The sequence below is a fragment of the Apteryx mantelli genome, chromosome 14 (assembly GCF_036417845.1).
Source record: "Apteryx mantelli isolate bAptMan1 chromosome 14, bAptMan1.hap1, whole genome shotgun sequence".
In the NCBI taxonomy this organism is placed as follows: Eukaryota; Metazoa; Chordata; class Aves; order Apterygiformes; family Apterygidae; genus Apteryx; species Apteryx mantelli.
This window is the reverse complement of record NC_089991.1, coordinates 3,033,105-3,056,200: the sequence shown is the minus strand read 5'-3', so window position 1 is coordinate 3,056,200 and position 23,096 is coordinate 3,033,105. Positions and strand designations below refer to the sequence as shown.

The following is a 23,096-nucleotide window of genomic DNA, read 5'->3' as shown; positions in this document are numbered from 1 at the left end:
GGGGCTGTGTCCTGCCCCTTTGCCATCTGCCTCAGAGGACAGTGACACTGCTCCTAGCCAAGCCCTAGGTCCTGAATGCAAGAAGAAAAATCACAGTGCTGCGTTTGTGTTTTCTCATGCCATGATAGCTTTGCTTTGCCTTTCTTACCGCGCACCAAATGATGGTCTCGAAGGTTTCCGTTCAAAATAAATAAATTAATAAATTAACGATCCCGTCCTGTTGAGCGCTGCACATGATTGCTGCAATTAGCAAATGTTGCCTGGATAGGTTCTCTCTGCTCACGCGCTAATTATTTCTCGTTCGTCTACGCTGATCAGCAGCTGATCTCTGCACCCGCCACTCCTACGCGATGCAAAGCTTGTGGAGCACAGGCCGAGGAGTCCTCACGATTTCTTCAGCTCCTAGTCTTGCCAGGCTCTCGACCTCTCGGGGTTTCTGTTGCCCAAACAAGGCACCACATCTTCCCTCGCTCCAGCACAGGGTACGTAGCCCCTAATTTTCAAAGTCATTTGCCCTTAGCTGGCCGGGCGGGGACCAACAGGGCTACCAGGAGAGCCTGAATCCCGAAGCCTGCGTCATGTCGCTGAGCGGGGACGAGGCACGCTGGTATACGCTTGCGTGCGGTGGGGTCCCGCAGCGTCTCTTGGAGGAGGGCTGGCTCTGGAGGCGAGGGAGATGCCAGGAGCCCACGTGCTCCTGCCCAGCGTCCCGGCGGAGGTGTTTCCCCCCCAGGGAACTGTGTCACCCCCGGGGCGGTGGGGGAAGCAGTATGATGAAGCGACGTGGTTGGGAATGACAATGCGCGGACTAGTGTGACCTTTAAAACTGGTCATTAAAGCATCTGGAGCACAGTAGCTCCTGAGAGAAATGCAGCCAAAGAATTTAAGTATTACCTTGAGGATTCCTGTATCGTTTGATTTAATTCTTCTGGCATTTTCCTGACAGGTCAAAGACAAAAGTGATTCTTTTAAGAAACACTACACTTTCACAGAAACTTTGCCAACTAAAGCTTTTTAAGGGATCGTTATCTGAGCATATTGTATGCAGCGCTGTACAGTCGTGTTATCCTCTAGCAGGTAGTCCTCAAAAACCTTTTCTGCATCTCAGCGCTGGTGATTTGTGTGATATATCTTGTCATTTCGATGGCAGACCTTGTTCAACAGATGATCTTCGCATTAGTCAGAAGAAGACAGCGTGTCCTCTGTCTGTACAAACACAGGGTCACGAGTGCCGGGCAGAATTTGGTTGCAGAGCTTCAGATGTGGTCTGGTGGCCCAGCAAAAATGGCACTTGCATCTTCAAAGCAAGATTTTTGCTCAGCAAAACCAAAACTGGCCTCATTCACATACAGCCCTGCATCTCAATCTCTTATGCCACTGTAAAAGAAGATACTAGGGGATAAAACTTTAAAGGTCGATAATAAAAAGTAATAAATGGGGATATACAACAGGCCGATGGGAAACTTCATTTATTTCCCTGAGTTAGGGGTGACCCCGTAACTCAGGAGTGGGGGAGCGAGGCGGAGTTATGAAAGTCAGGTAAGGTCATCAGTAACAGGTGGAAATAAATGAGTTTAGTGCATGGTATCTTCTGTGTGGGTACGGGCTCGGTGATGACTGTGATGGCGATGGCAGGCTGGTGAGGCTGGAGGGAAACCTGGGAGGAGCGCAGAGCCGCGTTGTGACGTTGCTGGCAGCCGTGACCCGCGCAGGATCACCCGCGTCTGCCGGCTTGTACCGAGGCGGGCAGGAGCGCCCTGCCTACGACTCAGTGCCGTCTTTCTGTCAGAAACAGGGGGATGAGGAGAAGCTTCTAGCTGAAGTAAAGAGGCGAGGAATGGCACCAGCACGGCAGAGGACATGGCTCAGTGTCCCAGTCCTGCGGGCACCATCGCTATGGGGTAGCACACCCTATTTTTTTGTTAAAAAGGGAGGTAGTATGAGGCTTAGAGCACGCGGAAAAGCCAAGTAAGGATCCAGAGACTCCACTGATACTGGCTCAGATGATTTATAGTGCGATATAACAGCATGAAGGTGCAGAAAGTCTTCTGGATAACATTGCTGGTGGCATTAGGCTGTTAGCGCAATGGTTGTATATTTTAGAGCAGCCCATAGTCTCCTCTTAGACTGCGTTTCTGTCAGGTTCGAGGGTAACAGTCCCCAGTCTGCCCTTGGGCAAAACCTTGCGTAAGCCAAGGTCAAAACAGGACATTATGTTCACTGCAAACCCAAACCTTGCTCGCAGTGGGAGAAGAGCGCTCCAGGACAGAGGGACTGTGTGTACATTGTGATTCCACCGTAAGGGCCAAAGCTGAAGGAGTAACCTTGGGAAATAAGGCATCTGGTTCTGGTTCGGATATGCTACGGAGCCTCAGCTAGGTAGCGTCTTTCTCTGCTTCAGCTCACCATCTGTAAAGCAAGGGTTTTTACGTTCTTCTCATAAAACCACATTGTGGGGAGGGAGGGAGGAAGAAGGGCTATGAATTTCTCCGATATTCTTGTCTTGGTGAACCAGCAACAGAGCAGTGCTTCAGTGGAAAGTCACTAGAGGAAGCTAAAAGAACAATATTTTGATGAGTCAGTTAGAGAGCCAACACTCTTCCTGCTGACAGAGTGTTGAACTTCAGAATTTGGTTAGAAGGCACTGTTTTGCTGACAGGACTGTCTTTCAGAGGACATGCAAAATCAACACCTGACCATCTGTAGTCGTTTAAGATTCACCCATAACATTTTTTGTAATAGAAGTGTTGTTGCTAACCTTGACATCTTGGACAAATTCCAATGTCTCCCACTATAGATTAGTCATCCTACATAAATTCTTTGCATCCTCATCTGTCAGGTAATACCCTTTCGTGTTCTGGCGCATTTGATGCATTTCTTGTCTCAAGAGCAAGTGTAGGTTTGCATCTCCTCCTGCAAGTTGCACCAAACTGTAATCCTCAATGAGATGATCCACATAGTCCTGGAGTCATGGCACTTCAGACCCAAAGTCCTTCCAAGACTGTGTTCACAAGAGACCATCCATGAACATTTTTCTGTAGTCCACTGGCAGCACCCTGGCAGGACAGGACAGGCTTCTCTTCCTTGGCCTGATATTCTGGGAAATGCAAGGACATACAGGGCTGCTGTAGGGAGTCCTTGTGCCAGATATTAATGGGAAATGGAGGAGGAAGGGGTCTCCTTACTGTACTTTCCCATCTGTTTAGCCTTGCAGGAGATAAGCACACTTCTTCCTTAAATACGTAGCATAAATTTTGATGAGCAGTTCATACCCATGTGTAGTGCAGAGCAGAGAACCTAGAAGGAAATTGGTATAAGCAAGTTTCCACACTGCTGGAGGCAGGAGAATGTATTACCGAAGATCAGCATGAAATATTTCTGTGCCACTTTGCCTGAAAATATTGGGGCCCACTGATTTGCCTGGTTCAGTGTCCTTGGCTTTTCTCCTTCCTTCAATCACTGTTATCTGTAACCTGGGAATAAAGGTTCCATTCCGTCCGAAAGGAACAGTTCTGCAATGGTTTATGAATGCTTTGTTTGTTCAAACATCAGAAATATAGTACTGGGAATCATTAAGAGCCTTTTTCACAATATGTCCCTGACTTCAGTACTTCATCCTTGACATTTTTTGTATAAGCATTGTTCTTGATTTATATTGAGAGTTAATGATTTGCAGTGCATGAAGTATGATGAAATAGCTGCGGCTTCAGAGGAGGATTTAAAATTACAGGCACAGCAGTGCTGTGATTTGGGGCAAAGAATAGAGATGCCCATGCAGTTCAGTCCTTGGTGCTTTTCTTGGGACCCACTGGCATAGTCCATAGTCAGGTGCAGTTCCTGGCTTGCTCCAGGAGGACAGCTGAAGGACAGGGAAGTAGGGATCGTATCAGCTAGCGCCTTAAAAATTACAGGTCCTGATCCTGTACTGCCCTGCTCCAACCTATCTGACAAGGTTTGTCAAGCATTGCGCTCAGCCCGTGCTGTGTTGCGGTTGGGTTTGAGCCCATGCAGAGGGGGCTGACCACTGCTTTGCAGAAGCTCTGGAGAAATTTTTCCAAAAAGGTCATACGGACTATGATTAGACATGAGGTTTGCCTTCCTCGTGGCAGCATTATGAGCATGGCAGTCCTCTGTTCCCCATTTGTTTTGTCGCTCCTGGGGGCCGCTGCAGTTGCCTTAGCCAAGGACCAAAGTTCAGCAGTAAATTCCAAGGTATCAGCGGGTGGACCTTGAGTCTTAATGAAAACGGGGTGCAACATTAAAGTCCTTTTCCCAGCGTTATCCTTGCCAGGACTGAAAGAGCGGCGTCTCCTGACTTTGGCACTAGGTGTGTGGTTAGTGGTTAAATAAACTTGTGGGATGCCCTTCTTTGGGTATCAAGGGAAATCCCTCTCCATTCACAAGGGTTGGCATTTTGCTGTGTTGCTAAATGTAGCTTTAGTAAAGGAAAGGGAAGGGAGAGAATTGTAGAAAAGATACAGAAATTAGAGGTTTGGCAAAAGGTGAAGCGTAATTGTAGGACTAATGAACAAGTTTTCCTGTCACCTGGTTCAAATAGCGTAATTCAGCCAATGCTTACTAAATCCCTTCCACCCGGGACTACCTGCTGCCAGCAGCACACGCTCATGCAGCTGGGGTCTTTCCAAGAGAGAGAAATCCCAAATACTTTATTTGTAACTGAGTTAGTCACCTTGGTGAAAACATCTGAAACCAAAATACAGGGATAAGATACAATCAATCTAAACAAAACCTTGTCAAACCTTACGTCTGGTGCTGCAATGGTGTTAGAACTAACTAAATAATAGCTCCATAAATTATCATTAGTTGTTCACCCAAATTAATAATATAGTTGAGCCAATTAAAAATGTAGGAGGTGAGAGATTGCTTTGAACAGGTGTAAACCACAACGGACTATACGTCAATTAAAGTACTGCGGAAAGCTTTCACCGAATACCCCGAAGGTATGCATCATATCTTAGTGAATGAATGTCATGTTACGTTTGTGAAAATCATTTCATTATCAAAGCTATGATTTACACGACAGATAATATATACTGGCATGTACCAACCAACCACTGACCTTATTAATTCCATGTATTGGCTGCAAGTCTTATGTTGGAAATTTTTACCTTTTACATTACCATCGTGTGCGGTAGGTATGCTTTGACAAATACAGGTTTTTGTGGTTTTCCCATCACAGAGGTATTATTTAGATATTATTTAGATAAGATATTAGTAAAAGCAGTTGACCGCATGTAAACAAACCACCCCAAATCAGTTAGTAATTCCTCCGAAGACAGATTACCTCGAAACGAGTCCAGCTCAGCCTCCATAGCTACGTTGGCTCCAAAGAATGGACAAACCCATGAAACATGAAACTTCGGTTTTGTCGGCAAGAGTAACCTAGAAGATGCACATGGGGCAGATCCGTTGGCTGAGTCCATGGCATTTTTACTATGAACTTTCTGTAAAGAAACACACTTGTTTTTTCTCCATATTAAGGGTGATTTATTTCTTGGAGAAACAGAGCATCTGGTTGATAATATTTATGTGATGAGCACTGTGCCAAAGATCTTAAAAAGGAAACTATTGCTAGGCTCCTGATTTGATGAATATTATCGTTGTTTGTAGCACTTGGCATATGGTGGCTATGCTGGCAAATAATTTCACGTTAAACAAGCTTTCATTTGATTGGCCATCCGCTCAATTTCTTCTGGACTGTGGTAAATTAAATATATGTTTAAAGATTATGTTTGTAGATAAGATAGAGACTTAGCCAGCAATAATTCATCATATAAAGTGCGATGTGCATTCCTCAAATGTTCAGTTTATTGAGCTGATTTTAGTTTGTGATCGCTAAATGTAAACAAGGCATGTACCAACGGCAGACAGCCTGAAAAGTCAGTATTTAGCAATAGTTACCGAAATGGTGATAGAAAAATAGCAAAATGGTGATATCTGAGGTTATGTTCTATTAGGATAGGAGAAATCTCTGTGTTGCAGTCTGTAATCACCTATATAGGGAGGAGATAGTTGACAGTGCAGAGCCATTGAATCTTGCATACAAAGAAATAATGGGATGCAGTTGGTAGAAGCTGAAAAGCAAATAACTGAAAATAGAAGAAAAAAAAAAAAACTCTTTCATAGAAATGGAAAAGTGCCCAATATTTTAAATACTGTTGATTTGGAACAGATGACGAAAATCGCGTTTGCATGAGGTGTGCTTGGGGAACCTGGGTGCCGAGGGCTGGGGGGAGAGGGCGGCGCGAGAGCAGCCCATGTTTGGCTGAGCTGCAAACGAGGCTGGCGCATCCCAGCCCAACAAAGCGGCTTTTTGCCCGGAGCCCGCAGCTTGCCGGATCCGCGCAGTGCAGAGAGGGCAGACGTCTAGCGTGGCGGCGCGGGGACGAGTGGCCCGGTGGCAGCGGGGAGGGAGCCTGGGACCCGCCGGCGATGGGGCATGCGCCGGCCGCTCCCGGGTCGGCAGCAGCAGGAGATCGCCGACCCAGATCAGAGCTAAGCAGAAAGCTTAAAAAAATAAAAGCTAAAAGTAGTTAGCGCCAAATAATCCTTCTCTGAGGCTGCACAGCTCACGTAAAGCAGGCGTTTTAAAGGTGCTCGCTGGCATTTCCCAAATGGCCTGAACAGTGGCGGGTGTCACAGAAAAATCCGGGGAGAAATGAGTCACTTTGGCCCTCAGAGCGAAGTTTGAATAGTGTGTTGCAAATAAGGCCTAGGATATAAGATAAGAAAAACAAAATATTGAAAAGCTACTCTCTAAATAAGCCCTGTCTGCTCTGTGCAAAAATAGCGTATGCTGATAGACTTAAGGATTGCCTGGCATAACGGATGCACGCGTGCAGCCGGAGCCAGGCGGGATATCTCCCTTCCCGTGTCTGCTACCGTTGCTTCACTTTGCAACCTGAATGCTCTCTTAATGCCGCGTTTTTTTATGTAGCCTCAGAGTTATAAGCCTGAATGATAAAGAACAGCTTCTATAAATCGTTTTGCTCTGAAGATTTAGAAGTTTCTGAAAGCTAATGTTGGCAGCTGGTACACAAAGTATGAGTGGGCACATTTGATTTTGCCAGCATATCTTGCTTTTCAATATGCCTCTGAATATGATAACGTAGATGATTTGCTTTTCCTATTATTTTCAAGGAGGCAGCTTTGATCATTCTTGTATTACTGGAATTTAAGTTTCTCCCAGCAGTAGCTGGGAATCTCTGCTTCAGAGTAGCTTGGTGTAATTACATTTCAGTGTTATATGTGTATTTTATCTGCAAAGCTCAGAGGGTTTTTAACGAGAAATCCATTGACACGACGTGCTTGCAGGTACTTGCATGGCCCCTATTGCTATGGTTTCTGAGTAGTCTTTTAAAATAAACTATTCTGAGAATGGCCAGGAGAGGACTTTCACAAGGGGGAGCCTGAGGCAAAGCCTCTTGCTGGGCCAGGGCTGGAATGTGCTCCTCGGGACGTACCCGTGACTCTTGACTGCAGGGGTTTCGGCTTTAAAAGATTCGGCCGCAAGCAAACCTGGCCACAGCAATGGGTGCGCTGAGAGCAGGAGTCGTGGGCTTTTGCTTCGGCGTTGTTCTTCCCTCCTTGCTTTCCGTTCGCCCGCCGGCTCAGGAGGGGACGGTATTTAGTTCCCTGTTTCTTGGCGAGCGACGCCTGTCTCGTCTGCGCGCTTCTGGTTTTTCTCTGCGCTTTGGTGCAGCGGTGGCTGGAACAGGGCAGGGACGTGCGCGAGAGTGCCCGCGCAGAAGGTTTTGTCACCCAGCGTGTTTTTTAAAATACAAGGTGTTACCTGGATCCGGCTGTTGCTGCTGAGCAGGAACCTCGCACGGGCCTGGCGCCTCGAGCCGCTAGGCTGGAAAAAGCCTCGTAACGGCCCGGAACCCCACAGCAGCAGCTAGCGCTGGAGTGAGATGCTGCCGTAACTGGGAAAGAAGGCTTTGCCCGCCTGCAGACCCTGCTCCCCACCGGCTCCCTCTCCAGCCCCAGAAAACCACCAAATGCCTTGGGGAGAGACTGGCGTTAATAAGGCAAAACCCAAAGGGGTAGCGGCGGGCGCCCGCGTTCGAGGGGAACGACGGAGTAGCTCCGAGGCTGGCTTCGGCCAGCGTGAGCAGTCCTCGCGTTTCTTGAGCGTCCCAAGCACAGCGACGGGCAGAAAAGGTGCGACGTCCATATAATCAGCGCAGCTAAGTTTGCTGTCATCCATAGAAAGGGCAACGAAAGCTCCATGACAAATATTACTAATGCTTATTCACCGCTCAGAAGGTCTGGTAGCACTTCATTGGTTGTCTTTGAACGCAGTGTATGTGGGAATACGAAAAAAATAAACAAACCTGATTTTAAAAGCTTGGGATTTCTTCCAGAAACTCCCGAACGGGGGCTCAGCAGCCCCGTGGGCCCTTTCCTCGGCTCCTTGTGTCCAGGTTCCTGCCTTTTTCAGTGTCTCATATCCATTGCACAATGCTGGCCACAGCCTTCCCACCGCAGAACAAGAGGAGAGTCGGAGACCGGAGCGTTTCAGTGCAGCCATTTCCGCCAGCTCAGTGGTTTTGAGATGTATGTGAACGCTTCTTGAACCCCAAATATCCCGTGGCCTGACTTGCCTCTGTTTTCAAAGTAATTTACTTACGCGTTGCAGCAGGTCCCACGAGTCATACTGTAGTTAACGGTCTGACAGTATTTCCGTGCTAAACCCTAGGGGTTTAGAGAGTAACCGTAAAGATTCACTCCAGGGAGAAACTTGGCATGCCGCCTCCTCCCCCAGGAGCTATCTTTTTCTGCCTCAAATCAGGTATAAATCAGTTCAGCTACTGTAACTTACAGAAATGCCAAAAAAAAGAAGAAGAAGAAGTTTAGTGGTTTCATATGTTTCCTGGTCCTCTAGAACTCTGAAACATCATGGTTTAAATATACATAGTGGTTGCCCTTAGAACTTCTCATTGCTTTGAAAGAACCTGCCCATGCTAAAGAGTTCTCCATTTGGAAGCGAAGGGCTGTCTGAAGGACTGGGAAAAACTCATAAACTGCTAGAAGTGTAGATACTTGCAGTAAAACCTTTTGCAAAAGGCAACTACTGCTTCTGTGGCTGTGAAACAGCTGATACTACTATGGAGAGCTATTTCTAGAAACCAAATGTTTTTTCTGTGAGTTCAGTGAAAGATTGTAATGCTGCTCTCCCATAGGCATTCTGATACATGCAGAGGTGGAAATTATAGTAAGTTATAGTAACTTACTATGGTTCTTAAGAATTCTTAAGAAAAATACTACTATAATTCTTAAGAGTTCTTAAGAAAAACAGACAAATCTTTTGAGTCAAGTGTTTTAATGGCAGGACTGCGAGAAGTAATTAAGAGAACCCATTAGTCCATTAGCAATTTTAGTTTTTAAATTAATAAATTGACAGGGAAAATGCATGGCTGTTACACTCTAGACAGGACACTGTTGACACAACATGGGAATATTTTATCAAAAATTAATCATATCAACATTGCTCTTCGAATCTGTGGGAAGTAGGAATTTAAAGTAAAAACAAATGCATTTATGTAAACTATTCTCTAAAATAGACTACTTATGCCGATTTACATAATGAATCCATCACTTATCACCCTCAGGAGATTAGATAATTAAGCACTGAACAACTTATATTTATTCATGTACTTTCAAGAATGAATGAATTATTCCTTCCTGCACAAACTAAATATTCTCCCTCTGATTAGCTACAGGAGTGCGGAAATGGGATTTTACCATGGAAAATGCACTGCTTATTCTCTCGCTGAAGAAAAGGCAATTGATCTTTAGAGGAGTGTAGACGGAGAAGCTCTGTTTGGTTAGAAGTCAATATAAACGGTATTAACAAACGTGTTAGCTAGGTGAACGTACTTGATCCAAATTCACAGGGGAAAGGAGGGCTTCTCCTCAAAATTTGTATGATTTTCTGAAGGAGTGTCTGCATAGCTTAGCTAAAACATGAAGTAGGCGTTTGAGGGAATTTGTCTCTCCAAATGGGACGTTTCTGGTGCAGGTGTCTCTATCGGAGCCCCTCACCGAAAATGTGAGGAATTGGCCTGCAGTGGGAGCGAGCCAGCGCGCCCCGGTCCTGCCCACCGGCTGCGACGGGGGACACCCGGCGTGCCGGCTCCTCACCAGGCACGGAGCCGTTGAGGTGCAACTCCAAGGTGGCACCAACCTCCATCCCCAGTGTCGGGAGGGCTGAAGCCATCCTCACGGAGCTGGAAGAACACCCTCTTTGCCGCTCTGGAGTCGGACAGCTGGAAACAGTGGTGGCCCTTGTCTGGGGACTTCTCCTCCCTCTTCTGGAGGGTTCAGAGGAACAAGCAAGCCCTTCGCAGGAGCAAGAGCAGCCCAGTCCACACGGGGCAGGGTCATCCTACCCCTGCTGAGCTACAAACTGGATCAGACTCGGGCACGAGACGTTTTCCCCCTTCCCGTTAAGCTTTGTTCTATTCTGGATATTCTCATTATGGAAATAATGAACTCTCTGGTGCATCCTGAGAGCTGCACAGGTTGATGACACTATATTACGAACCCACAAAACAGTCCACTGCGGAAGAAAAGGAAAGGGGCCTGTAGTGTTTAATTGTTTCAATTTCTGCTTTTCTCATCCATTTAATCTAAATTTCATAATCACGCTGACTGGAAGAGTCATCCAGACTTGACTGGAAGGAGAGGAGGGGTCTCCGTGCGTAGCGCAGCGCCGGCCCTGGCTGCCGCTGGGGATTTGCATGCGCCGACTCCGACCTCCGTAACGAGGCACAAAACGTTTTGTCCTTGCAGGGCGAGATTAGGACCTACCTCAATAAGTCACGGCCCATGGCCTTCCTGCCTAATGACCGAAAAGGGCTTCAGGTGCTAAATTCTTTCATACTGCTAGAAATATGGTTATGCCTTTTTACGACTTCGAAAACAGCATTACTAATTTAGTGGCGAATTTACAATAAAATACTTCCTGAAGTAGCACACCTAAGGATTTATAAATTACATTAATAATTTGAATTATGGCAGTTACAAAATAAAGCTGAGGTATGAACATTCCTACTTAGCTTTAGAAATCATTTTATTATTCGTATTAATTAAGCTTGCAAGCCTTAGCCGAATACCGTGTTTTGGTGCCTCTTTTCCAGGGAAACCAAACTCCTAAGTCATCCCACTGACATGAGGTAGGCAGTGGCGGATCGTAACCCAAGAAGCCCCCTGTAAGCGCACGGGATGATGTTCGGGGTCAGGCTCCGGAGGGGGTTTTCCACCGATTATAAAGCTGGAAGAATCCTCCCGATCATCTGCTCTGAACCGCTGCAGTAACTATAGGAATCCTCTGGGTTAATTAATTATGAACAAGTTTAATCATGTTCATTAACAATTCTAACATGTTAATTAATAACGTAAATATTTTTAGTAACACAGCTGGCTTTCCTGTAATTCTTAGCTGGCTTTCAGAAAATGGAGTTTTCTTTTGGGGTTGATGCATGATCCTTCACGGACCCCAGGCAGGTCAGAAGACAATAAATACTTCTAGATCAGATTGACTTGTTGAACCTTAATAACTGGCAAAATGTGATAACATGGCAACATTTCTTCTGGAGCTAGTCCTAAAAACAGCCTGTTTGACAGGCTTATAAAAGCATGCAGACCCTGAATGATTTGCGTACTAATATTTTTGTTAATTCATTTATTTGGTCTATGAAATAGGGTAGAAATTAAACCACATGGTATTTTGCAAATACCCTACTGCTAATATGACTATTATAAGCATATTATGTAGCACTTCACAGATTCAGACCCACTGTGAAGTGCCCTTTATTTCTTTTAATCTCACTCTGAAGTGACTAATTAGCTGGCCACATGTCATCCCAGGGTCTCCTGTACGGTATCGCTGCACACTGAAGTCATTCTTTGGCTATCAAAACTTCATGTTCAATATCATGTTTTTAGATACATCTCACATGTCACAGAGTCATTTTAAAATTCATTAGCTGCAGTCTGCTCAGATTTAAGAAGGTCTAAAATTGCTCTCCCTTCTCTATGCAAAGCCAAATACATCTCATCGGAATTACTGGAGAAAAAGAAAAATAATTATGAAAGATATACCCTATTTTTTCTCTTATCCATTAATTGTTTCGATTTTCTTGATTCAGTTAGGTCTCCACCTGAGGCTGGATTCACATAGAGATGACTCTTTTATCTATTAAAACACACACTGAAGTCACCATTGACCTCAGTGCTGCAATACTGGGCCACAAGGCAGTAAACAGATTTTGCTAATGCGGTGCGGTTCATAAACCCAGATGCAGGACTTGGAGATTTAAGTGGAGGCAGACGTTTGCGTCCCATTCAATCAATGCGAACTTAAGCCAGTGCTGGAGACACATGCCGTGTATTCAGGGCCGTGTTACCCATGTTTCAGTTCTAAAACCAAAGGTGTCTTTGTGCAGGAGCATTCTAATTTGGGGGCAAAAATCTGTGCTTGAGACTTATCTTTGGAAGTAAGCTCTCCCATCCATTGCTTCAAACAAGGCCACATTTTGATTTATTGTATCCTCACTAAGAGCAAGTTACAGGTCTAAAAAGAGGTATTGTCCCCTAAGCAGAATCTAAGCAATTAAGTCAGTTGCTCCGTATTATTTTTTAGCTGGGAAGGATATACTTGGACAAATGTAACAATGATTAGAGGTAGTAGCAATGTATTAAAAAGTATATTTTCTTCAGATTTAAGTGAAAAGATCTAATTAATGATATTAAGCATTTTTTAAAATGTGAAATCTCTTCCTGTGTATAGTTTAGCCTGAGCAAAGGCAGGCTGGCAACCGACATTTACTATGTAAATTATCTCCACGCCGTGCTAAATCAATGAGTTTTTCTCTGTAGATGCTCATTCCAGGTTGCTCCCTATAATGACCTCAATTATACATGTCTTCATTGTGAAATTATGATTGCCTTTGGCGGGCTGCAAATGACAGCAAAGGAAAGATTTCCATGATAAAACAGCACAACAAGTAATACCTGCTGGCATTAGTATGCAGAGCGTGCAAAGGGCAGCAGCACCACTCCTGCTTAGCACCTGCAGAAGTAAAACTGGGAAGGAGGAGGGACGGAGGAAGATGCTCGACAATGCCTTGTTATTTTTAGCAAGAAAAGGAATTAGTAAGACTTCACGTTCTCAGAGATGTCATCGTGTGACCTGGTATTGCAAGAAATCTGACATGAGAACAGCAGGATGGTTACGCCTGGGTCAGAGCAAAGCTCTGCACTGCGTCGTAGCCTCTCTCGGGCCGCGGATAATAGTGGAGGGAGAAGCATAAGGAACGGGGCAGAGTAATCCTCCCGGGGAATAACCCCCAGCTCCCGAGAGCAGGCGGACACCGCAGTTCCCAGTGGGACAGGTCGCTGCCGTGGGCTTGCAGGAGAGCAAGAGTCCTCCTGGAGGTGCTGGGCGATTCCCGCGGCCGCTCTCCCTTCCGCCGTCCCCGGAGAGCGATGGTGCTGGCGTGCCTTACTGACCACGGTTTTGTTCTACGTCGCCAAATACCTGGTGAAATATTGCTCCAGGAGCTCTGATACCGAGAAACACAATTACACCCATTCCTTCTTGTGGATAGTTATTGCAAAGACTTCTCCTCGTCTTGAACTTTTCAAAGTTGAGTCAAAAATGATAGTGTCCCATTCTGTTTAGGTCAGAGGAGGAGGCAAGAACCATGCTTTTTTCCCCCCTCTCCCTGGAAGAAACTGCAAACTTGCTTCAACTGAAATGCCAGAAACGAATCCAAGCTTGGCATGATTTAATAAATATGATAAGCTAGGGCTGATATTGCTTGAATATGTCAAATATACAAAGCTATCGTGCATGAATCATCCTGCAAAATTTCCAAATGAACATGGAATTGTTCAGTTTTAGGACCAAGTTCTGTTCTAGTCTGTGTCCTGCAAACGAGTGCTCTTAGAATACTACCCATTTGGTCTCTTCAATTTTATACACGTGCTAAAAATCCTTTTACCTCCTAAAGGTTTTTAAAAATAAAATGAACAGTTCCGTACTTAATCTAGAGGGTTCTACACAAAATCGTTACGGTGACTTGAATAATTTGTACACATAACCCAACGCACATCAGCGTGTCTGAGCTAACTTAAGTACAAGATCCTGATAACAACAAAGCAATGACTAAAACCACACAAAACAATCCTGCATTAATGGAAAGGCTTTTGCAAGTTAGCGTACTAGTAGCAAGATGTGCTCAAACATACTGCGTAGAAGTGTTCAGAGAAGGAGTGTGTTTTTATTGTTGAAGCGATCTGTACTAATTGCATGTTGGAACCTAAAAACTCATCCCTTGGACTGATACGGTTCATCGAAGAGTGGCAACTGTGTAAGGTGTCTTCTTAAGTGAAAATAAGTATATTTTTCATTAGTGTACTTCTAAAATGTAAGACCAAAGCCTCTTTGGCTATCATTTGGAGAGTGGGAGGAAGCCGTAAATTGTACTGCAACAAAACACTCAAAAAATATTGCTGAAGAGGGAGGTGATGGGAGCCCAGCATGTTCAAGGAGCTCAGAGCAGCTTGAGAAACTGCACAGGAAATTAAGGAAAATAGCGGTGAGAAGGAAAAAACAATCCTCCAATAAATGGATGACCCTCTATTTCATTTCTCTTCAAGTAAAGATGGTCCTCATTAGCCCTACTCCATGCTACAAATTATTGTAATTATCTGTTCTTTATCCTGACAAGTGTATTCCAAATATTTTATTCAAAAGAGGAGCTCGCTTTTATGCAGAAAATAATGATGTTATTAGTACATATATGCTGTTTACATGCTTATGGTAGAGATTGTGGAAGAAAATGTTGGGATGTGGTATTATACCTCCTGCAGACCATCCTCCATGGTCCTCAGCCACTGCATCTCTGCTGTTCTCCTTCAGCAAGTACCTGAGGGTTGGAGGGCAATGCTATTTAACAAGGTGTTGTCTATTCCCGCCTTTGCCTCTAACCTACTCCATGACCTTGGGCGGGTAGTATTATCCTTCTTCTTCCCTTCCCAATCCTTCTCGGTCGCTCCATTTAGATTGTAAGGCTTCAAGGGCAGGAATTGTTTGAAGGTCTAACTACAGCAGGTCCTATTCTTGTCTGAGGTCTATGGGAGTTACTGCAGCCCAAATAATAGCAGTAAGTTGGTCAAACACATGTGTTTTTGGTCAACCACGTATCAAAACTATAACTATTTTTTATCCTTGACAATTTGTGCTGTGTCTCAAATAGCTGGGAATAGTAAGTAGAAGAACAGCTAACCTCTGGCACACGGGACATGCAATGTTGTATTGATTCTTGCAACCCTAAATCAGCTCCACGTCTACAGTAGTGAGTACAATTTGTAGCACACTGAATTAACTTCTTTCTTAGATGGAAGAATTACAAGGCACAAGCAGGTTTTGCACCCAAATATTCACAATCAGCTGATAGATGGATGCGCTAAAGTGAATCCTTCCAGGCTTCCCCAGGCTACTGACAGGGACCGAATATTTTAGTTAACAGACTTAACAGATGTATTGCTCAAGAGATGTTAAAGCAATTTTTCTGTTAGAGAGTATGGAAACAGATGGAAAATGATGTTTGCAAAAGTTGATGCCGTTCTTTTTTAATTTTTATTTAGTGCATTTCCATAGTGTAAGCCAGAAAAAGAGTGCCAGGTTTTCCCACCAAAGCTTTTAACTCGTGAGGCAAAATCACATCTTAAGCTGTGAATTGACCTCATGAAGCTGGGTGTTCAGAGGCACTGAAAGTCACCCCTTCATGAGAGGGCCAGGAGAAAGCACACATACCATTTAAATCTTACTTATGCACATGGCATTTAAGTGATTTCCAGATCTCGTGTGGGTCTTCACAGCAGAGGCGAGAAGGTGGCCAGCAGGATGAGTGGTCATTTTGCTAGCTGATGTGAGGGATGGGGGGAAGTTACCTGACTCCAGGTTGTCATAGTAGAGTGTCACCGTGGTCAGAGTAATTTCTCCTGAAGCGGTGCCATTCGGGGCTCGTCAGCAGCCAGGGGCTGGAGCAGTGTAACGCCGAAAGAGGTGTGAGCGGTCCCCCTTCATCCTAACGGGCTATTACCCTGAGAGACGAGTTTTGAGCATTTAAATGTCACATGGTTTCAAGACCTTCTTGTTGCAGAGCAAAAAACATCATGTGAATGATAAAATTGTGACTGCTGCAGTTTTGACAATGCAGCTTGATTGCCCTATTGCTTGCTCACTGTTGCTGAAATGCTTAATAATGACTTATCGGCAGTGACAGTAATTCCAACATCAAATGTCTTACCTATCTATACAGCCGCACATGGCAAAATATGCAGACACATCTTTATGAGCATTGGCCAGAAGAAAATGATGTGACACTGGTGTGGTTTCAAAGAAATAAAAAGGCCTGCTGCCTCAGGCATTTTTTTTTTCTATGGTACATATAAATCGAAGTAACTGAATTTTTCAATTTAAATAAAGTATAGGAAAGCGTCTCACTGCTTAGTTTAGAAGAACATCTGTATCTCAGATGCCATATGTAGTTGCATTTGGTAAAGGTGTGGGGAGTTTTCTTGTTTGGTGGTTTCCTGGTATTTGGGCCATTTAAAATTAGGTTTATTTCTGTTTCAGTGATAATATTCTTACCTTAATTCTGCTTCTTCTGGAAAGGAACATGGCCAACTCTTGTGGCTTTGCAGAGGACCTCGGCAGGAGTCCTCTAGAGACACAAATCAGGATGGTTTAAAGCAGGAAGGCCCTCATCTGTCCTGCCCCATGCCTGGGGTGGCAGCAGGAGACCGGCTTTGGACCCTACCTCCCTGTTCGTGGCCCAGCACCCCAGTTCCAATGGCCAATGTGCCCCTTGGAACCGAGGACACCTGTGAGCCGACAGCGGTCGGAGTGTCCCTTCCGTGCCTGGGGACACCCACCTGGAGAACAGGGCCTGAAAAAGGTCTAGATGTTGCAGCCTGGTTAGCCAGAGGATGTCTCTGAGTGTCCCAATGCCACAATTACTGTGGAGACCTGAGGAAAATGATCTAGGGAGTTTGGCCGTGGCAGCTGCAGTTGCTATGTCTCCTACTTTGCCTTATTGTTTAGGGTATAGCCATCCCCTTGCCAAAATCTTTCGGAGTTTTTCGTGGAGCTGGGAGGAGGGCAGGCAGAGGGGGCAGAAGGGGGGAATAGGTTAATGCCATCTGCTTCATTGCCTTTTGCAGAGGTGGTTCGGCTTAGCCTGCCGGAAGACCAGAAGATCAGCGTCACCACCATAACGGTTGGCCTGAGCACCATGTTGACGTGCAGCATCCGGGGAGCCCTGCGGCCCCCCATCATCTGGAAGCGCAACGGAGTCATCCTCAACTTCCTCGATTTGGAAGACATCAACGTGAGTCCCGAATTAGTCTTGTAATTTTCTCTTTTAGGGCGCTGAATGTGGCTTCATTTAACAGATGATAGTTTTAAGGGAACAGTTTTATTTCATGATTATTATGGAAAATGGAAGCTGGCATGATATTTTGTTTTTATATGAATACGTCTAAGGAATAAAAGCGAAACAACATAAGCAGCTGAGAGCATGGGTACTTAGATTATGGTATTATGAAGTCACAACTCAGTACAGTAATAACCCAGCAATTACTTAGCACTGATACTTCATCCCTTGCTGCTCACTGAGTTTGGTGCAACCCATGGTCCACAGGCAGCAACCCTAGAAATCCTAGCAGAAACGAGCGGTACAAACATGAACTTCCCAGGTAGCTCATTCCCAGTACAACGAAATGGGTTCATCCAGAGTATGAAACGCTACACTTATGGTTGGCAATGAAATCTCTCCTGTATCTAAATCAAATAATACAGTTTTTTCGCTATTCCTCCTATTTCACGTGCCTTTCAGCATATTCTCATCTCATATTCCTCAGCTACTGGTTTTGATGAGCAGTTTAAAATACAGGATTATTCAACAGAGTGTGGCAATACCCTTGCAGGGAGAAAGATGGATCTCTGACTCGCAGTGCTAGTCTGATGTGTGAGTCATAGTTTGTGGTAAAGACAATACCTGAATGATGGTATAAACCTGCTCATTTATTTAATAACATTTGATTATGGAGAGAGTGGAAAGTAGTGTACAGAAAATATGGTCTGTATTTCATTTCCCTTTGCATTAAAGTACACAGTAAATCAGGTTTTATTTTAATTGCACTACAGCAAGAGTTGATTTATATTTTTGTTCAGCTCTCGTTAATTTGATACCCACTCAGTTCAGAGTTGTTACAGTCAATAATATAGCTCCCTAAACTCTTCTGTATCCAGGATTGCTGAAATGTGAAAAATCTTTGTTCTACTCGTCTGCATGTACCCTGCAGCTTGGCTTGTTCTTGTTGGCTCTGCCTCAATAGGAGAATTCCGTGCATTGTATATAGGTGATTAATGTAGGCACAAATTCCGTAATTGCACTCATCTAAACAGTCTCGCCTTTCACCAAAGCAAGTATTACCCTTTCTGAATACAACTCTTGTTGCCGTTTGGAACATGGCATTGAAATGCAACGTGAGTCCCGCGAACATCCTGCTGTAATGCTGCCCTAGGAACGTAAAGGAACAGTGAGGAAGATGCACTGGATTGCAAAGCTAGCCAGAAACCTGAGCAGATTTCTTATCGACATCCTTCAGCGCCGTGGTGAGAATAATGACCTCTGGGTCACGGGCACTAAAAATACGTGGAAACCTGCCCAGATGGGATGCGCAAAATCAGGCTTTCACTGCTGTAGTGGGAGAGTGGCATACCAAAGCCTGCACAAGGTTTACCTGACAGCTCACTGCCTTTATAATCTTGTGCAAATACTCTTTTTAAGAGATCTGTTCCTTGACACAGATTAAGCATAGAAAAGATTACACATGCCGTCAGTGCTTATAGTTAGCAAATTCAGCAGCTTTGTGTGATTGGAGTCTAGAAGGAGCCTTTTCTTTTGCTGGTTCTATTCATTAGATAGATCTTGGACATGTATTTTTAGGCTAAGATTTGTTGCTGGATCAAGCACTGAGCTGGATTTAGAAGTGAGATTCAACTGTTTTGAAATCTTATTTCCAGATAATCTGGAGGCTTAAGAGCTCATCTTAGAATTTTTCAGCCAAAAATAATGAAAATTCCATGCATTTATATTACCTTCATGAAATCTTGGTTATGATCACATTAATCTTAAAAGAACGTTAGAGGTTCACATGTGAACTGCAAACAAACTGTCAGTCCAGGAATTGGGACGCAAACAGGGATAGCACGGGGATCTGATGTTTCATTTTGCAACTCCTGCTATTTTAATTAGAACTTTGAGGAGTAAATTTTGAGGCTCAAATGCCGCTTACTCTCTCCTATAGTGTGGCCCAAGTGGATTTCTGGTTTACTTACGAGTAATTTTCTTTTGTGTTTGTTATTAAATGTTAAGAGGAAGAGTTATGTCCTTACACATAAAGTGACTGGTTTCTCAGTGCTTCAACACCCCTCTGGACAGTCACATGCAACCCAGCAGAAAACGATCCCTCCTGATCTGTTTGAACTTCTCCTCTTTCTAATATATCACTGAGAAACTATATCAAAGGGGCACTCCAAGATTTTAACAAGGAAGAAAAACAGGATTTACTCCTCAATTTTAGTGTTTCAGGTGTCAGTTTATGATCTCTCTCACCTTGTCTTATAACACCTGGTATTGCACGTCAGCATTTTTTTAATCTAATAAACACCTCAGCAGCTTTTCCATCTTTAATTAAGCTATAAAGCTTTTTATGTTCCTTATATACCACTGCCATCTGTATTCTTTTCTAGTTACCTCAGGTGACCCACTTTGGGGACAATGATCTTTTCCCTGTCCTCTTTCACCATGAGTAATGCGCAGGGCTTTGGAGCTCGGCTGGGTCCCCTCAGTCCCCGTCGGGGACGGGAACCTCGGTGCTTGCAGCGCTGGTCACTAGCAGGGGCAAAGAGAGGGTCGTTTGAACGAGAGCATATAACCGTAATTTCCGTTCGGAAACATTGCACTAATTCCTGATCTCAAGGCGAAGACGACTGCAACAGCAAACTGGAAGTCTAACCTGTTCCTTCAGCGGGTAAAGCCATTCTTTCTTTCTGGATGAATCTCAAGCTGAAAAAATCCGTACTCAGGAGACATTGGCCAAGTTAATCTGCAGTGCGAAGAGTTCACAGGACACGCCTGCGTTCTGGGTTCATTCTGGTGGGTAAGATGGATGCGCCAGCAGCGTTTGTATGGAGGTTTGCAGTGTGGGAACACCTGAAAACCCGCACGCACGGCTGCACAGCTAGCTGGGGGTGGCACCAGACCGTTCCAAGTTTCAGCCTCTTGTGGGTACGCAAACTCGCATTAAACAATTGTCTGTTTAAAGGCATTGGTAGCAGGAAAGTAAAGGCAGTGTGCTTCTTAATATACTTGAAGTCAGTTAATTAAATTACTTCCGTTTTCTTTTAGTATGCCTCAAGCAGAAACTCAATTGCATTTCTGCTTTTCACAATAAGGTTAGCAATTTTGCTAATTGGAAGTGCAACAGGAGATTAATTGCACCTTTTTTAACTTCAAGAAAATCCTCCCTGCTCCTGGCGCGGTGGTAATCACATACGAACCTACAGGATGTTCACGCACTTGGAAAAATCCTCATATTATATTTCAGTTAAACTCTTTCTCTTCTAAATGCTAATGCTTATTCAGGAAATCAGATGAAAATAGAAGCCCAATTCTGAGGAAAAAACAGAGTCCTGAAAAGTCACGAGTGCAGAAGAGCAAAGGCACCGCAGAAGAGTCCTCTGCTGCTCTGTTCTCCCCAGATTCTTGACAAAGGTATTATGAGGCCGAGGGTGTTCCAGTCTCATGCCGGAAGGAGAAAAAACAGTCAACAAAATCCTAGATAATCCTGAATTTACACAGAACTGAAAGCCTGAAGATTATTACAAAGCGTCGTTGTTTATGTGCTTTATTTAAATCATTTTTATGCAGTATCTTGATTGGCAACAAAATATTAATCACTTTTCATTGCTCTTTTAATCAGAAGCTTTCATAAGCAACGTATTAAAAATTTGTCTTGTCTTATCTGTTAAGAACTCTGTTAATGAATTGTCACATAGCTGTTACAAAAGAGCCATCTTAATGACACATGTAATTAAATGATTTTTCCTGCAAACATTGAAGATTGCTTTTAGCATCAAAGTATTATTTTTCCATAAATTATCCATAAATATCATTTATTCATAATAAGCACCTTTGCATCTATACTGATAAAAAGCGATACCAACTTTCCTCATGAAGAAAACAACTACAGTGAAGTTGAAGCTGATGAGATTGTGATAATTATAAATGGATGTGTGGTTAAAAATCGTGAAGTAGTTAAAATGTGTTGTCTTTCAAAATAATATATTTTTGCCTCTAGGAACATTCAGTATGTTTTCCCAAATACGTAATTACGGAGGCATTCCTCAATTTGAAAGTATAACAAACTCCTTATGGAGTCAAGTATGTTGATACAGTATTTATAGCATATTGTTTCACATGCTTTTTCATCATCTCTACAGGAACATATATAAATTTATAAACAAAATTTATAAATGAAAGTTTATTCCTCAAAAGCGTAGTTAAAACATGGAAACAACAGAAAAGACAATATAAGCATAATAAAACAAATGTTACAGAATACAAGTAGGTAAGAATTTGGTGGTTTACCAGGTATAATATGGGTAGCTAAAATGTGAATTTGTGACTATCTTTCATTATTCATTTCACAGTCATCTGTACAGTTTAGCTCAAGTCTGTTTTAGGTCATTAGTTCAAAAGTATGCTTTCCACTACACATCATTAAAATAGAGGTTTCTTCATTTCTGCTGATGCCAGGTAGAATGAAGTGTACTTTTTCCTCCAAAAAGAATCCGATGCAGGGACAAATGCAAGGCTCCAAAGTCAATTCCTGCCTGGTGGAAGGCACACCAGGGAGTCCCAGGCAGAGACTCTTGAGTCCTTCGCACCTAGTTTATTGCTTGTCTTTCTACTTGTTTGATGAAAAATCAATAATTGCCCTTAAAAAGCATGCACCCAGGAGTTAACAAAATGCAATGTATCATTTGTTTCCTACTGTCACTTGCGTGTATCAATTAGTTTATCTTGCAGAAAGTCAGAAGTTTCCAATGAGAGGTCCGTGTGCTAAATTCTTGAATAAATGTCTTGAACGTTGCTTTCCCGAAGATCCCCTTTACCAGCTTCATGTATATTCAGCTTTGCATTACAGTCTTTATTACATTTATCAACCAACTACTAAAAACAAATCCCTCACATTCCATATTTATTTTCTTTCTTAGCCTATTAGACCAACTGGTGGTTGAACTCCTTTGGGAAGCTCGTGAGCTAGATTGATTATGATAGCTTAAAACAGAGGTTATAGAATTAAAAGGGGCTTGGAGGGATGGCAAGTAGGATGAAGACCATGGAAAACCCTTTCACGTATTAAAGAAGGATTGCTTTTTTCACACGACGGAACATGGTTGCAATCAGTGCTTTCCAGGGATGGTCCTGAGCAGGGTTTTCTCGGCCCACCCAGACCCTGGGAGGGACAGGAGGCAGAGGGGAGCCACCCATGCCCAGAAATAGCCCTGCCTCCATTTGTGGGTCCAAAAGTTACTTTTCTGCGGATGGATGCAGGGTAACATGCACAGGAAAGTATCCCTGAGGGCAGCCAAGGCTCTCCATTACCTGTTAGTGTTGAGAAAGGAGATCTTGTGGGTGTACTGATGAAAATACCGTCTCCCTGATGGTTGATAAAAACCTCTCGAACAAACAGGATGGTTGGAAATTTTAGGAAAGAAACAGAGCACAGGGCAGACAACACTGTTAGGAGTATATCCAGAGAATATCCATGATACACCTCATTGTGAACATTATGTGCAGTCCCAGTTGTCCCATCTCCAAAAGGATATAGTAGAAATAGAAAAGATGCAAAGAAGGTGAACAGAGAGGAGGCAGATAGAGAAACAGCTCTGAACAGGGAGAGATTAAATCTCCCAGGACTCT

General features: G+C 43.8%; 1 protein-coding gene across 1 annotated transcript in view; it reads left to right on the top strand.

The window, feature by feature from the left end:
• Positions 1-23,096, top strand: part of FSTL4 (follistatin like 4) — a 174,814-nt gene that overhangs the window by 113,482 nt on the left and 38,236 nt on the right. Inside the window, exon 5 of the mRNA XM_067305058.1 lies at positions 17,263-17,429. Within this exon, the coding sequence (XP_067161159.1) occupies positions 17,263-17,429 (167 nt within the window). The remainder of the gene's footprint in view (positions 1-17,262; positions 17,430-23,096) is intronic.